The following is a 13,602-nucleotide window of genomic DNA, read 5'->3' on the forward strand; positions in this document are numbered from 1 at the left end:
CTACTCCATCGCATCACTCCTCACACCCACTCAAACCTCATCCTCAACTTACCTGCACTTCCTCACCTTCCCAGTACTCATCCCACCGCTACCACTCAACCTAATCCTCATACAATCTCATTGTTCTGTTTCATACTCACCCTCTGATGCATCTCTTTCACAGTCACCCTCACCCAACCTGCCACTACCTCTGCTGCAGCCACTGGGGATGCATCACGTATGAGTAGTAGGAAGCGTGAGGCAAAGGTTTTGTGAGCACAAAGGGGATGCACAAGGGTGTCTGATGGTTTGTCATGTTTTTTTTTTAATTTATATTTGATTTTGGTTCAACTCATATTAAATATTATATTGTCACCACTACTGCCACGTCTTGGCCATTCTTGACTGGCTTGTGTAATAAGTCCCTTTCATGAGGTTCTCCATGAACACCCACACTTGATGCCACCCATTGGGTCACCCTACAGTGGGTGTATGTGTAGTTGCACGACTATTTTGTGCAGGTGCCTGTGGCGCAGCACTGTGTTGTGGAGCTCCACGTGGCAGAGGTGGATGGCGTGCCTGGCGAGGCTGGTGATGTTGCTCGTCCTCAGATGAAGTGATGAATGCAGCCATGGCGCCCCCCATCCTGACGGTGTGAGTTTGAGGGGGTCCGCAAAGGTAAATGTGTTTGCACAGCAGAGTTTAGGGTATAAATTAATAATTTTGAGTGGAAAGACAAAGGTGTTGCAGCCAAAACTTTGTCTGAAGTGACGGAGTGCCCTGCTGCAATAAATGAGGTATTCCCCCCAACTGTCAAAAAATCCTTTGCATCTCCCACTGGCTGCTGACTGAAACACGTCTACTCCAACAGGGAGTGTTTCTCACAGCACGGGAAACACACTGAGGATCCATGAAAATTGCACCCCTGCCAAAATCTGTTAACGAGGTCTGTCAAGTACCTCAACTAGATAAGTAAGTATTTAAATTGCCGGTGGGAGTCCTGCATGCAGGAGCTGCGCGCACACCCCCAACGCGTCACTGGGGAACCCGGAAGTGGGCGGGTTGGAGCCGGGCTCCGGACCCGCTCCAGGATTCCCCGATTTTACGAGCCCCCCTGCCCCCAACGCACCATCCTAAAATCGACCCCGTTATGTTTAAATCTATGGCTTCACCCTCTCCACCTCTGTAATTTCCTCCAGCTTTATAACCCTCCCTCCCCCCCCACCTCCGAATTCTGTTCCTCTGACTCTGGCCTCTGGTGCATGCCTCCCCCCATTCCCTTTGCTCCAGCACTGTTGGCCATGGCTTAAGCAACCTAAGCCCTGAGCTCTGGAATTCCCTTCCTAAAACCCTTCTGCCTCTCCATGTCCTTCTCTTCTTAAAACCCACCTCTTTGACCAAGCTTCTGCTCACCCATCTTGATCTTCCCTTCTTTGGCTCAGTGTCCATGTTTTCCTCAATCCTCTGTGAAGGGCTTTAGGCTATTTATCTATGGTGCTATATAAATGCAAGTTTTTGAAATAATTTATAACAGACAACAGAGGAAAAATAGCAGTTCACTGCTTTCAACTCATCATCTTAACTCACATTTAAAACTATTGACAACTTTGTGAAAGGCTGTTCTGTGTACTAGGGCATACTGTGCAAATTACAAGTGCCTCCAGAGTTTGCCAGGATGATGTAGGGAGCACTTATGAATTGAAACTGAGCAATTAGCACATAATCTTATTAAAAAGTACGTCACCATCAATCATCGATGTGACAAGAAAAACATGCACCTGGAATTTCTGCGGGGAACTGTCAGTCAGATGAGTGGCAAAACCCCCTGAGAAACAGTGTAAAAGACTAAAAACAGCTGTTAATGCTGATCTTCGAGGTTTCTGCCGAAGTTCTCCCCCATTAAGCTTTTATGCCTCCAACTTTCTTTCAAACACTGACTGTAGCACTAATACAACTACATAGATATGATTCAATGAAGACAATTTCTGAACTTGCCTACAAAAAACTGCAGGAAAATCTACTCAATTTTTAAAGTTTTCTGTTTTTGAATAACCTGGATTTAGTGGCAAAGAATGTTATATGACAACAGAAACAATTTGAAATATTAAATACAATATTTCAATAAAATACTTTCAAAGTTTTTGCAGATAAATTCAGAAAATTGTCTGATTGAATCACAAGATTTTGTTATTTGCATTGTTACTTTTCTGATTTGTTACCAGGGCTGCGGGTTCGCGACGGGGGGGCTATTGGGCGCATGGGTAACGCGTCCGTCGAAATCAGTCTGCCCCCCACGTGATCGCAGCCTAATTGGATCCACTTACCTGGTCTTCCGGGATCACAACTGCTGATCTGCGCATCGGGCGGACTGCGCATGTGCAGTAAGGTCTGTCAGCTGGAGGAGCTCTATTTAAAGGGGCAGTCCTACACTGACAGATGCTGCAACAAATAGAAATAATTACAGCATGGAGCAGCCCAGGGGGAAGGCTGCTCCCAGTTTAATGATGCCTCGCTTCAGGTATCATTAGATGGGGTGAGGAGGAGGGGGAGGACAGAGATCATCCCCCTGGCGGGCGGGAGGAAGCGGCCTGCCTCTGCCACCAGGAAGGCCTGGCTCGAGGTGGCAGAGGAGGTCACCTGCACCACCAACATATCGCGCACCTGCATACAGTGCAGGAGGCGCTGCGATGACCTAGGTAGGTCAGCCAAAGTGAGTACACTTACTCATTCCCCTACACTCCGTCTGCCACATCACTGCTCCCACCCCACACCTCCTTCTGCACTGCCAACACTACTCTGTCACATCACCCCTCATACCTCATCCTCATCTTACCTGCACTTACTCACCTCGCCAGTACTCATCCCGCCACCACCACTCAACCCAATCCTCATACAATCTCATGGCTCTATCTCATACTTACCCTCTCATGCATCTCTTTCACAGTCAGCCTCACTCAATCTGCCACTACCTGTGCTGCAGCCACAGGGCATGCATCACATATGTGCAGTAGGAAGCGTAAGGCAAACGTGTCGTGAGCATGAAGGGGATGCATAAGGGTGTTTGAGGGTTTGTCATGGTTTTTACTTATATTTACTTTCTGACCAACTCACATCACATATTATATTGGCACCACTACTGCCACGTCTTTGCGAATCTTGTCTGGTTTGTGCAATAATGCCCTTTCCTGAGGATCACAATGAAGACCCACAACCGATGACACCCATTATGTCACTGCAGAGTGGGTGTAGGTGTATTTGCAGGGCTCTTTTGTGCAGACGACTGAGAGACGTCGGCGACGTCCCCGGTGGCACCCTGGAAGGATGCGGCGGAGAAGTTGTTGAGGGCAGTGGTGACTTGGACAGCGACAGGTAAGAAGATGGTGCTCGGGCCAGCCGGGAGCAGCTCGGCATGAAGGAGGCTGCAGATGTCCACGACTACATGTCGAGTGACTCTGAGCCTCCGTGTGCACTGCTGCTCAGAGAGGTCCAGGAAGCTGAGCCTCGGTCTGTGGACCCTGTGGCGAGGGTAGTGCCCTCTGCGACGCATCTCTCTCTGCGGTTGCCCTCCCTCCTGCTGTGCAGGTGGATGTGTCACAGCACTGTTGTGGAGCTCCACGTGTCAGAGGTGGACGGCCTGGCCGGTGAGGCTGGTGATGCTGTTCGCCTTCCGAGGAGGTCATGACTGCAGCTACGGCGGCCCCCATCCGAAAGATGTACATCTGAGGGGGTCCGCAAGGTAGTTGCATGTCTCTGGACCCCGGGGTAAGTGTGCAAGTTGGTGAATTTTCTTGTCAGGAGGAGGGTGGTGGAGGCCAAACTTTGTCCCAAGTGACAGAGTGGCCTCCTGCAATGAGTGAGGGTCCCCCCCGTCCCCCCACCTGTCAAATGGACCTTTGCAGCTGCCACAGGCTGACAGCTGCAACCCGTCCATTTCAACTGGGAGTGTTTCCCCCAGTATGGGAAACAGTCCCAGTTGTCTCTAAAATCCCACCCCTCCTCACATAATCCCTTAATCAGGTCTGTTAATGACCTGAAATAGCTAGATAAATATTGTTAAGTGGCACCCCGCTGGCTTTAATTGCCTGCGGGAGTCCCACATGCGGGGACTGCGCGCGCACGCCAGCACGTCTGTGGGGAACCCGGAAGTGGGCGGGTTGGAGCCGGGCTCCCGACCCGCTCCGGGATTCCCCAATTTTCGGTGCCCCCCACTCCCTGCCAGTAACGCACCCAATAGCGGGTGCTAAAATGAAGCCCATGATTTCTACCCAAAAAAAATTACAATAAATAAAATATGAATTCCATCATCAGAATACCATAAACAGCTAAAAGATCCTGGTACCAAGCTGAAATATTATAGTGGTTTGGGAGAAGGAATAAAAATTGAATTCTACATGGAAGAGATCTAAAAGCTATCCACCGCTCAAGAAAGAAGGCCTCTCTTCCCTGTACCCCACTCTAGCTTCACAAATTGGCTGGTCGTTCCTCTTTAATAAATCTAACATTCACAATCACCTTGTCCTGCTGTTCTTCTTCCTTCTGCTGTTGAATTATTTTCATATATTTCTCCAGTGGATCTGTACTCGAAGCTGGCAATTCAACACTTTTTGGAATCTGCTCCTCTGGGCTTTGTCCACTTGGCTCCGTCTTTGGCTTCTCCTCCTTCATTTGGTGTAACATCTAAAACATTATTGAGATCATATTGGTCCAGAATAAAAAGTTTCCTTAAAAGGTAGAACTTGTATGAAGAAGGTGCCTCATTTAGATATTGATAATTATATCAAAGATGATGAAAGATGAATCACATAGAAATAAAAGTGATGAGCACTGATAAGAGAAGTTTACAATATATTATTTATGGCTGAATCAAATTGACCAAGAGACCACAAACAGTGATTTGAAATTATTTGGTAGCACAGGGTAATAATCACAGCTTGACCAAAGTAGTGGGATGTGGCCTTGCACGTGTAGTTGCCCACAAAGGTTTCAGGTGGAGAGAGAAGATACAGAGGCCACTCTTGGATCTTTCCTAATGGCTGTTTACAGAACAGTATGGAATCATAGAATGTTACAGCTCAGAAACAGACCATTCAGCCCATCAAGTCTGTGCTGGTGCTTTTCTCCACTAGCTATATTTTATGAACAGTTTTATTTTAATGCTGGTGGCAACCATGAGCTAACATCAGCATAAAGATTAGGCTGGTGGAAAATTCCTGGCTAACAAGTTTAATCCCACTCTTCTGCTTGTGCCCCATATATTGTAATATTCCTTCTTTTCAAGCAAATATCTAATTCCTAAGTCCAGCTCATTTATGTATATTGTAAATAGAAGAGACCCATGTGAAACACCACACCACATCCTGCCAATCCAAGCCACTTTCTTTTACCCCCATCTTTCACTTTCTGCTGTCCAACCATCTCTGTGTCCATGTGGTTGCTCTCCCCTTAATTTCTTGAGCCATTAGCTTTGTCATAGTCTATTATGTGGTACTTTTTCAACACATTTTGAAAATTCTCCCATAGCGTTGCTCACAGGTAATTTGGGATATGAACGGCAGGATCATATACATGTTAAATGTAGTGGGTTAATGTTGCCATTTAATTTCTCATTGAGTTCTTGCAGTTGTCTTTCAACGTCTTTATTTATCTGTCGGGGTTGGAAGTGGGAGCAGGTTTCGGAGTCTGAGACAGAGGTCAGACTGGCTCCGCTGGTGCTGCTTCTGGAATGCTTTCCAGTAATAGCAGCACCCCCCCCCCCCAATAATATACAAAAACAATAATCGACAAAAGATAAAATGACAGCTATAAAATGCAAATATAACCTTACATACTGGAGAAAGTTCCCACCTTTTCCTGCTCCAGGCGTTCCAGTTCTCTCTGTTCTCTTTCTCTTGCTTCCTGCCTTTCCAGACACCGTTTCTCCTCATCCCTTCGTCTCTGATCTTCCCATGCCTTGTCTTCTTCTTCTCTGATTTTTTCCTCTTGTTCTGGACTTCTGAATTTACCTGCATGCCATTAAAGCCTTATTAGAAGCAACTCAAATGAACCAATTTATATTCTCATTTTCAGTCTAAGGAACAAAGGAATGAATAGGTGGACACCTGAGGGGTGGACTCCAGGGAAAGAAACCATGGCCATGATTTTATGGGGGGTGGGGGGTGGGGGGGAAAAGAGAGGGCCATTCCTGATGGGAAACCCGGAAGTACAGGTTTCCCGGACGTCATTACAATTTTGAAGTGAGGACGTGTTTTTTTTTGTACGTTTCCTGCTCGACAGGCCAGCTTGGTTGACAGGCTGGCATCAGTCGGACGGGAGAAGAGGAAGGAAGAGGACGTGAACAGGTAAGTGTTAGATGGGGGGGGGGGGGGGTGGGGTGCTCGGTCATCAGGGGTCAAAGATCGTGGGTGGGAGGGGGGACATCGGACATCGTGGGTGGGAGGGGGGAAAATCAGACATTATGGGTGGGGGCGGGGAAATCGGACATCGCGGGGGGGGGGGGGGGCGGAGTACCTGGGGGTGGTCGCTGCAGATAGGCATGTTGGGCCTGGGGGAAGCAGTCCTGCTCCTCTGGGCCCACAAGCTGTGCTAGAAAGGCACTTATCTGCAATTTCAGGCCTTAAGAACATAAGAACATAAGAAATAGGAGCAGGAGTAGGCCAATCGGCCCTTCGAGCCTGCTCCGCCATTCAATAAGATCATGGCTGATCTGATCCTAACATCAAATCTAAATTCATGTCCAATTTCCTGCCCGCTCCCCGTAACCCCTAATTCCCTTTACTTCTAGGAAACTGTCTGTGTCTGCTTTGAATTTATTCAATGATGTAGCTTCCACAGCTGCCTGGGGCAGCAAATTCCACAGACCTACCACCCTCTGAGTGAAGAAGTTTCCCCTCATCTCAGTTTTGAAAGAGCAGCCCCTTATTCTAAGATTATGCCCCCTAGTTCTAGTTTCACCCATCCTTGGGAACATCCTCACCGCATCCACCCGATCAAGCCCCTTCACAATCTTATATGTTTCAATAAGATCGCCTCTCATTCTTCTGAACTCCAATGAGTAGAGTCCCAATCTACTCAACCTCTCCTCATATGTCCGCCCCCTCATCCCCGGGATTAACCGAGTGAACCTTCTTTGTACTGCCTTGAGAGCAAGTATGTCTTTTCTTAAGTATGGAGACCAAAACTGTATGCAGTATTCCAGGTGCGGTCTCACCAATACCTTATATAACTCCAGCAATACCTCCCTGTTTTTATATTCTATCCTCCTAGCAATAAACGCCAACATTCCGTTGGCCTTCTTGATCACCTGCTGCACCTGCATACTAACTTTTTGATTTTCTTGCACTCGGACCCCCAGATCCCTTTGTACTGCAGTACTTTCCAGTCTCTTGCCACCAAGATAATAACTTGCTCTCTGGTTTTTCCTGCCAAAGTGCATAACCTCACATTTTCCAATATTGTATTGCATCTGCCAAATCTCCGCCCACTCACCCAGCCTGTCTATATCCCCCTGCAGGTTTTTTATGTCCTCCTCACTCTCGACTTTCCCTCCCATATTTGTATCATCTGCAAACTTTGATCTGTTACACTCAGTCCCCTCCTCCAAATCATTAATATAGATTGTAAAGAGTTGGGGACCCAGCACCGACCCCTGCGTAACACCACTGGCTACTGGTTGCCAGTCCAAGAATGAACCATTTATCCCAACTCTCTGCTTCCTGTTAGATAACCAATCCTCCACCCATGCCAGAATATTACCCCCAATCCAGTGATTCTTTATCTTGAGCAATAATCTTTTATGTGGCACCTTGTCGAATGCCTTCTGGAAGACTTAATACACTACGTCCACTGGTTCCCCTTTATCCACCCTGTACGTTGTGTCCTCAAAGAACTCAAGCAAATTTGTCAGACATGACTTCCCCTTCGTAAAGCCATGCTGACTTTGTCCTATTAAATTATGTTTATCCAAATGTTCTGCTACTGTCTCCTTAATAATAGATTCCAAAATTTTACCCACCACAGATGTTAGGCTAACTGGTCTATAATTTCCAGCCTTCTGCCTACTACCCTTTTTAAATAAGCGTGTTACATTAGCAGTTTTCCAATCTGCCGGGACCTTTGCCGAGTCCAGAGAATTTTGGAAAATTATTACCAAAGCATCCACAATCCCCACTGCCACTTCCCTCAAGACCCTAGGATGTAAGCCATCAGGTCCAGGGGATTTATCCGCCTTGAGTCCCATTAATTTACTAAGTACCAATTCCTTAGTGATTTTAATTGTATTTAGCTCCTCCCCCCCTAGAGCCCCCTGTTTGTCCAGTGCTGGGATATTCTTAGTGTCCTCTACCGTAAAGACTGAAACAAAATATTTGTTCAGCACTTTTGCCATCTCCATGTTTCCCACCATTAATTTCCCGGTCTCATCCTCTAAGGGACCAACGTTTGCCTTAGCCACCCTTTTTCTTTTTATATAACAATAGAAACGATAGGCCTTCTTGCCTCCTCTCACATGGCGTGACGTAGAAGGCCCGGAAATCCCAGCCCCCAGGGGTTAAAAGTAAAAAATCTGTAAAAGTGGAGGCATGCAGCCTCTTTGAAAGCTTTTAGTGACCGACTTGCCTCCTAAGAGCGGGTTGGTTACCTGCCCCTCGTCCCGCCTCCGTTAAAACCGGAAGTGGGCAGATTTTAGATTTTAAACATTTTTACTGCCCCCCACCCGCACATTTTTCCCATTTAAAATCATGCCCCATGTTTCTGTGCCTTGAAAACAAAAGTAAATAAATGTTGGCTACAATTTGTTTGGTTCTTTTGCCCGATTTGATTATTCATCATGGATTCTTCCTATACAGGATTTTGATGGGTCATTTGACACAGAGAAATGGAACAGCTGAGAACTGTCGTACAATTTTGCCAGAAGCTGTAGTGGAATTTTATTAATGTTTTGTTCTGGAATGTAGCGACAATCTCCTGCTGTAGACAGCACCAACTTTTTAAAATGAGATAGGTTGCCTCCAAATAGACCTGTGCGGCCAAGGCCTGTTATCCGCTGAAAGCGGTTACCCCATATTCTGCATCAATCTTTTCTTGAGGATTTGAACAGATAGGTCTATGAAATTAATTCACATGATAGTAGTGTATCATGCCTGACAGGAGGTGGTGGCTAGGCAGTGATGGCCAGGCTCAAACTTGTGAACAGTACCTGTGGGATCCAGAAACAGATGCTTGAGAAGATAGCATACTCGAAGAAATCTGGTAAGGTAAGATAATCCAAAAGTGCCAAGCATCAGATAGATGGTGTAACATTGCATGCCATAAAGTGTTGCCTGTCAACTTGTTTCATTTACTACTTATCCATGCCAAACTCTCACATCCCCATACAAGTCTTTCATAGAATTCCATGCATATATGTTTCAGTGGGACACAAATTACAAACCAAAAGCTTTAACATACTTAAATCTTCCAGGGCTAAACGCAAGCTAGCTCCAAGAAGCATAATCGCTGACTAACATCCAGGATGGGCTGCAGGCTCGGCACATGCCTGTCACTGTGGTTGTGCACCTTCAACATCACATTTCAAGAGTACTCTCTGCTTGCATAATAAGATGCCACATAATACAAAAGAAAAGCCCTGAACTGGAGAAGTGTTGATGAATCACAAACCCTTGACACCCTTAGAGGAGGCCACTCTGGTCACTCTTGCAAATGGAGGCAACATGAGAAAGTGAAGCCAACAAGTTAGCTTTTATATTTTGTATCTTGTCCTCCTTCACACTCACTGCCACACAGGCATATACACAACGGCACAAACGTAACATACAGTACAGAGGAAAGCAAGTTCTGTTTGAGGGTGTCTCTTGAAGCCAGCTTTCTAACCGTTGTTCCTTTTTATTCATTGTAGACCTGAAAGCAGCCCATTATTAATTCCATTTGTGCAGAACAAGACAGCACCACCAAGCACCCTACACCTCTCATCAACGTTTCTAAGCACTAACACAGTTGCACACATTCCAATGGATGCAGTTAGTAAGCCTGAAGAGATGCAATGGGTGAGTCACAGTGCATGTGTGAGGAGAAGCTAATGATAATAGCAGAGATGCAGGAACCTGCTTGTCAAATGGCCACATGCCTATCAACAACCTCATGTATTTTCTTAAAAATCCTTTATACAGTGTGGTGAAATTGGCCATCCATGACCTATTCCTGTTGTTCTTCAGTAGGAAAGGAGATGGAAGTGTTGGCCGTGCTGTCGCCTGCATCAGTCACCTGTTTGAAATAGATTTGGCCAGCACATTAGTTGATACAGCAGTGCTAGCTTGGGAATAGCCAGAGGCAGAAAAGTTGAGGATGGTGGTGACCTTCCTTGCCACTGACAGTGCCATGTCTGAGTTGAGGGTTGGCTTGCAGCATTTGGCTAAGCCTTGCAACTGGCTCCCTGCTAACCTACAGCACTTGGAGGCCACTGGGCTCAGTCACCATTCGGTGGCTGAAGGGCTTCAGAAACGATTGGTGGCATAATGGCAGGTATGGACAGTGCAGCTCAGGTGCCCACTGATCTTCCTGGCATACCTTCTTTCATCTTGTTCCACCTCAACCATAAAATAATATATTTGGGGCGCATCCAAACCAATGGCCATCATTAACTTTACCTTCACTTGCCATCTGTCATGGGATTCTGTAGCTTGTGACCCCCTGATCTCCTCTAAAAGTTAGTATTGGAACAATTCCTTTCCATGTACCCTCTTTTCTCATTTGTTCCTGTTCAGCTGAAGTTCTGTATTGCTCCATTTACAATCCACTCTGAGGGGACTTAGTGGGCAATAATTGTTTTTGGAACATTTAAAAGCAAGTTTACCATAACGAGTAAATAAAAATCATCTCCTAAAAGTTAAATAATAATTAAAATGTCATAAACATTGAAAAAAAAATCTGTAAAAACACAGTACTAAAAAGTTACTGTAAACATTGCAACCAAAAAAACATCCAAAGCATATTCCTCTTTAAGAGCTGACTCGCACATGGAGCTTCCCTTGTACCCATTCAAAATGGGCTTTAAAAGCAAAACAGACAATCCTGACACAAATGCTGGGAAATTGCGGCTGATATTTATTTAATAATTTTTTCTTGCATTCTTTACCTTAATGGCGCTACAGTATGAAATGTGCAAAAGCACTCTAGCACATGAAACGAGGCCAGCTGGATAATTACGGGCTAAAGGATTTCGGGGTCAAACCTGCCTAAGGCCTGCTCACCCAATTGTCAGATCTCCTGCACCCACTCTGCCTCTGCAGGTTGAGCACTGAATTGACTCTGATATTTCTAGATGATTGATTTCTCCCACTTTGAGGAGATGAATAATCCTATTTGTACATGAAGGTTGAACAAACAAGAAGCTGGAGTATTCATTATCCTTTATAACACATGTGCAGTAAAGGATTAATGATACCATCCCAAATATTGGCAAAAACGCCACAAGCACGTAAACTACAAAGCTCAATTCTTAAAAATAGATGTAATTTTCTAACATTTTCTCAACGGTCAATGCAACAGCCTACACACTAATGCGACATATCACATGATGGTAGGAAACTCACATGTATCTGGCGGAGATAAAATTGTTTCTTGGTCTAGCGAAGAAACAGATCCTCTATTCATTTTTTCCTCCCAGTACTGAGACAAATCCTTGTTAAGTGTTGGAATGCCTTCTTGCACTATAAGAAATACACAATGAGTCTTTTGTTTGACTATAACAATGACATGGAAAGCTGAATAATAAAAGCAGCACTCGCAGAATATCAACAAATCATTATCTTTTCTGGCCAGATTCTTCACTTACCCAATAAAAACGGCATCTCCCATTGCTTTCTCAAACAAGATTTGCATTTTAATGCTCGATAAACCTCTGACCAGAAAACTCCTCTCAAAAATTTTAACTGCCTTGGAAACTGGAAAATGCATTTTACCCTTTGTAATCTTAGTTAACTCTAACCAATAGAAATATTCCTGGACATTTGTCTTAGCAGTTTCTGAAGCAATGTATTTCCCTTTTAATTATTCTCAAATGTCTGCAGTTTCTTTCCACAGTGGCACATCTGTGTTTGCATTTATTATTTCTTTAATATTATAAATCTACAATGCAGTTACCCCTGTAGCCTCAGTAACAGTACTGAGATTCTCAGGGGGCTGCAAGATTGAATCTCAGCCTTCTCAGACATTCAGTCTCCCCAGCCTTCATTGAGCAAGTATTGCCAATTCTTGGTCAGCTGCTGGATGAGATAATGAACAGCTGCAAAGCTTGCCATCTCAGGGGAAGGAAAAACAAGCAGGAGCAGTTCATGTCAAATGAGTACTGAGCAACAGTGACAGCTATTGAGAAGTCATTAACCCATACCATCCTCCTTTCCTTGTTAAAGCAGGAACTGTGATGGTAGGAGGCAACAGTCAGGGATCTAAAAAGGGGAGGCAGGGAAAGAGCAGAATATTTTTTTTAAAAACACACAATACAAGACAAAAATATTTTTCAAAGATCTATGCTCTACGTCTGACTCAACTGCTCCTACTTAGTGCTTTTCTTTTTACAAATCAGACTACAAAAATAAATCTAAATAGGTTATATAATTAATAACTTTTTATCTACAGTACTCTTGTAGCAAATTTCTCCCAACTTCTGACTGAACAGAAACAGATAAATTAGCAAACACCACTGTTATAAATTTCTCATTCTAATGAATATTTAATCCTAGCCTCGACTGAAACTCTAAGAAAGTCAGGAGAGGACAAAAGTTCAAACTTCTAAGATGAATTCCTGATAATGATTAGTTTTCTAGTCACAAATCGACAGTCAACATAGATTTTCTAATTTTTCAATGAAGATAGTTACAAAGGGAGTCCAGCACATTGGTGTTTAATGTACTATAATACATAGTGCAAAGATAGTGAATTCTAACCCCACTATTCCTCACACACAAGTTCCTGACTTCAGGATCAGTATGTTTTTATCCCAACAAGGAAAAAGGCAGTGATGGATCTAGTTACAGGAAATGAAGTGGGTTAATATAATAGTTGGGGAACATCTAGGAAATAGCAACCATAATGAAAATAGGTTTGATACAAAAATTAAAAAGAGGGAACAGTCAAAGATAAAGGTAATTGACAGGAAAAAAAGCTAATTTTAATGATAAAAGGGGAACTAATCCAGATAAACTGGAAAGAAAAATTGGCCAAAAGTCAGTGCACAAACATTCAAACTGTAGAAGAACATTAGGGTACAGACTTGATATATTCCCATAAAATGTAAAGGTGGTGCAGAAAAAACTGGAATTTCTTGGGTGACTAGAGAAACTAAAATTAAAAACAAGAAAAAAAGAGGCATGTGACAAATCTTGGGCTAATATACAAAAGAAAACCAACCAGAATATTAATACAATGGGGAAAACAAAAAAAGAAATTAGAATGGCTATGGCATTATGAGGGTATAAAGGAAACTTCGCAGACAACATAAACGATTTTATAAACACACAAAGGGTAAAAGAAGAGTTAAAGATAGGAGAGGGCCAATTAGAGATGAATAAGGAAACCTCTTAAGGAGGTTAAGGGAATAGCAGAGATACTAAACGAGCACTTTTCACAGAA

At 44.2% G+C, this 13,602-nt stretch overlaps 1 protein-coding gene across 7 annotated transcripts in view; it reads right to left on the minus strand.

The window, feature by feature from the left end:
- ofd1 (OFD1 centriole and centriolar satellite protein) overlaps positions 1-13,602 on the minus strand; it is a 67,928-nt gene that overhangs the window by 6,079 nt on the left and 48,247 nt on the right. For all 7 annotated transcript variants that reach the window (XM_067992691.1, XM_067992692.1, XM_067992696.1 and 4 more), the window contains 3 exons: positions 11,565-11,681; positions 5,824-5,981; positions 4,492-4,656 (listed from right to left, as the gene is read on the minus strand). In XM_067992691.1, coding sequence (XP_067848792.1) covers positions 4,492-4,656; positions 5,824-5,981; positions 11,565-11,681 — 440 coding nt within the window. The remainder of the gene's footprint in view (positions 1-4,491; positions 4,657-5,823; positions 5,982-11,564; positions 11,682-13,602) is intronic.

The sequence above is a fragment of the Heptranchias perlo genome, chromosome 11 (assembly GCF_035084215.1).
Source record: "Heptranchias perlo isolate sHepPer1 chromosome 11, sHepPer1.hap1, whole genome shotgun sequence".
Taxonomy (NCBI): domain Eukaryota; kingdom Metazoa; phylum Chordata; class Chondrichthyes; order Hexanchiformes; family Hexanchidae; genus Heptranchias; species Heptranchias perlo.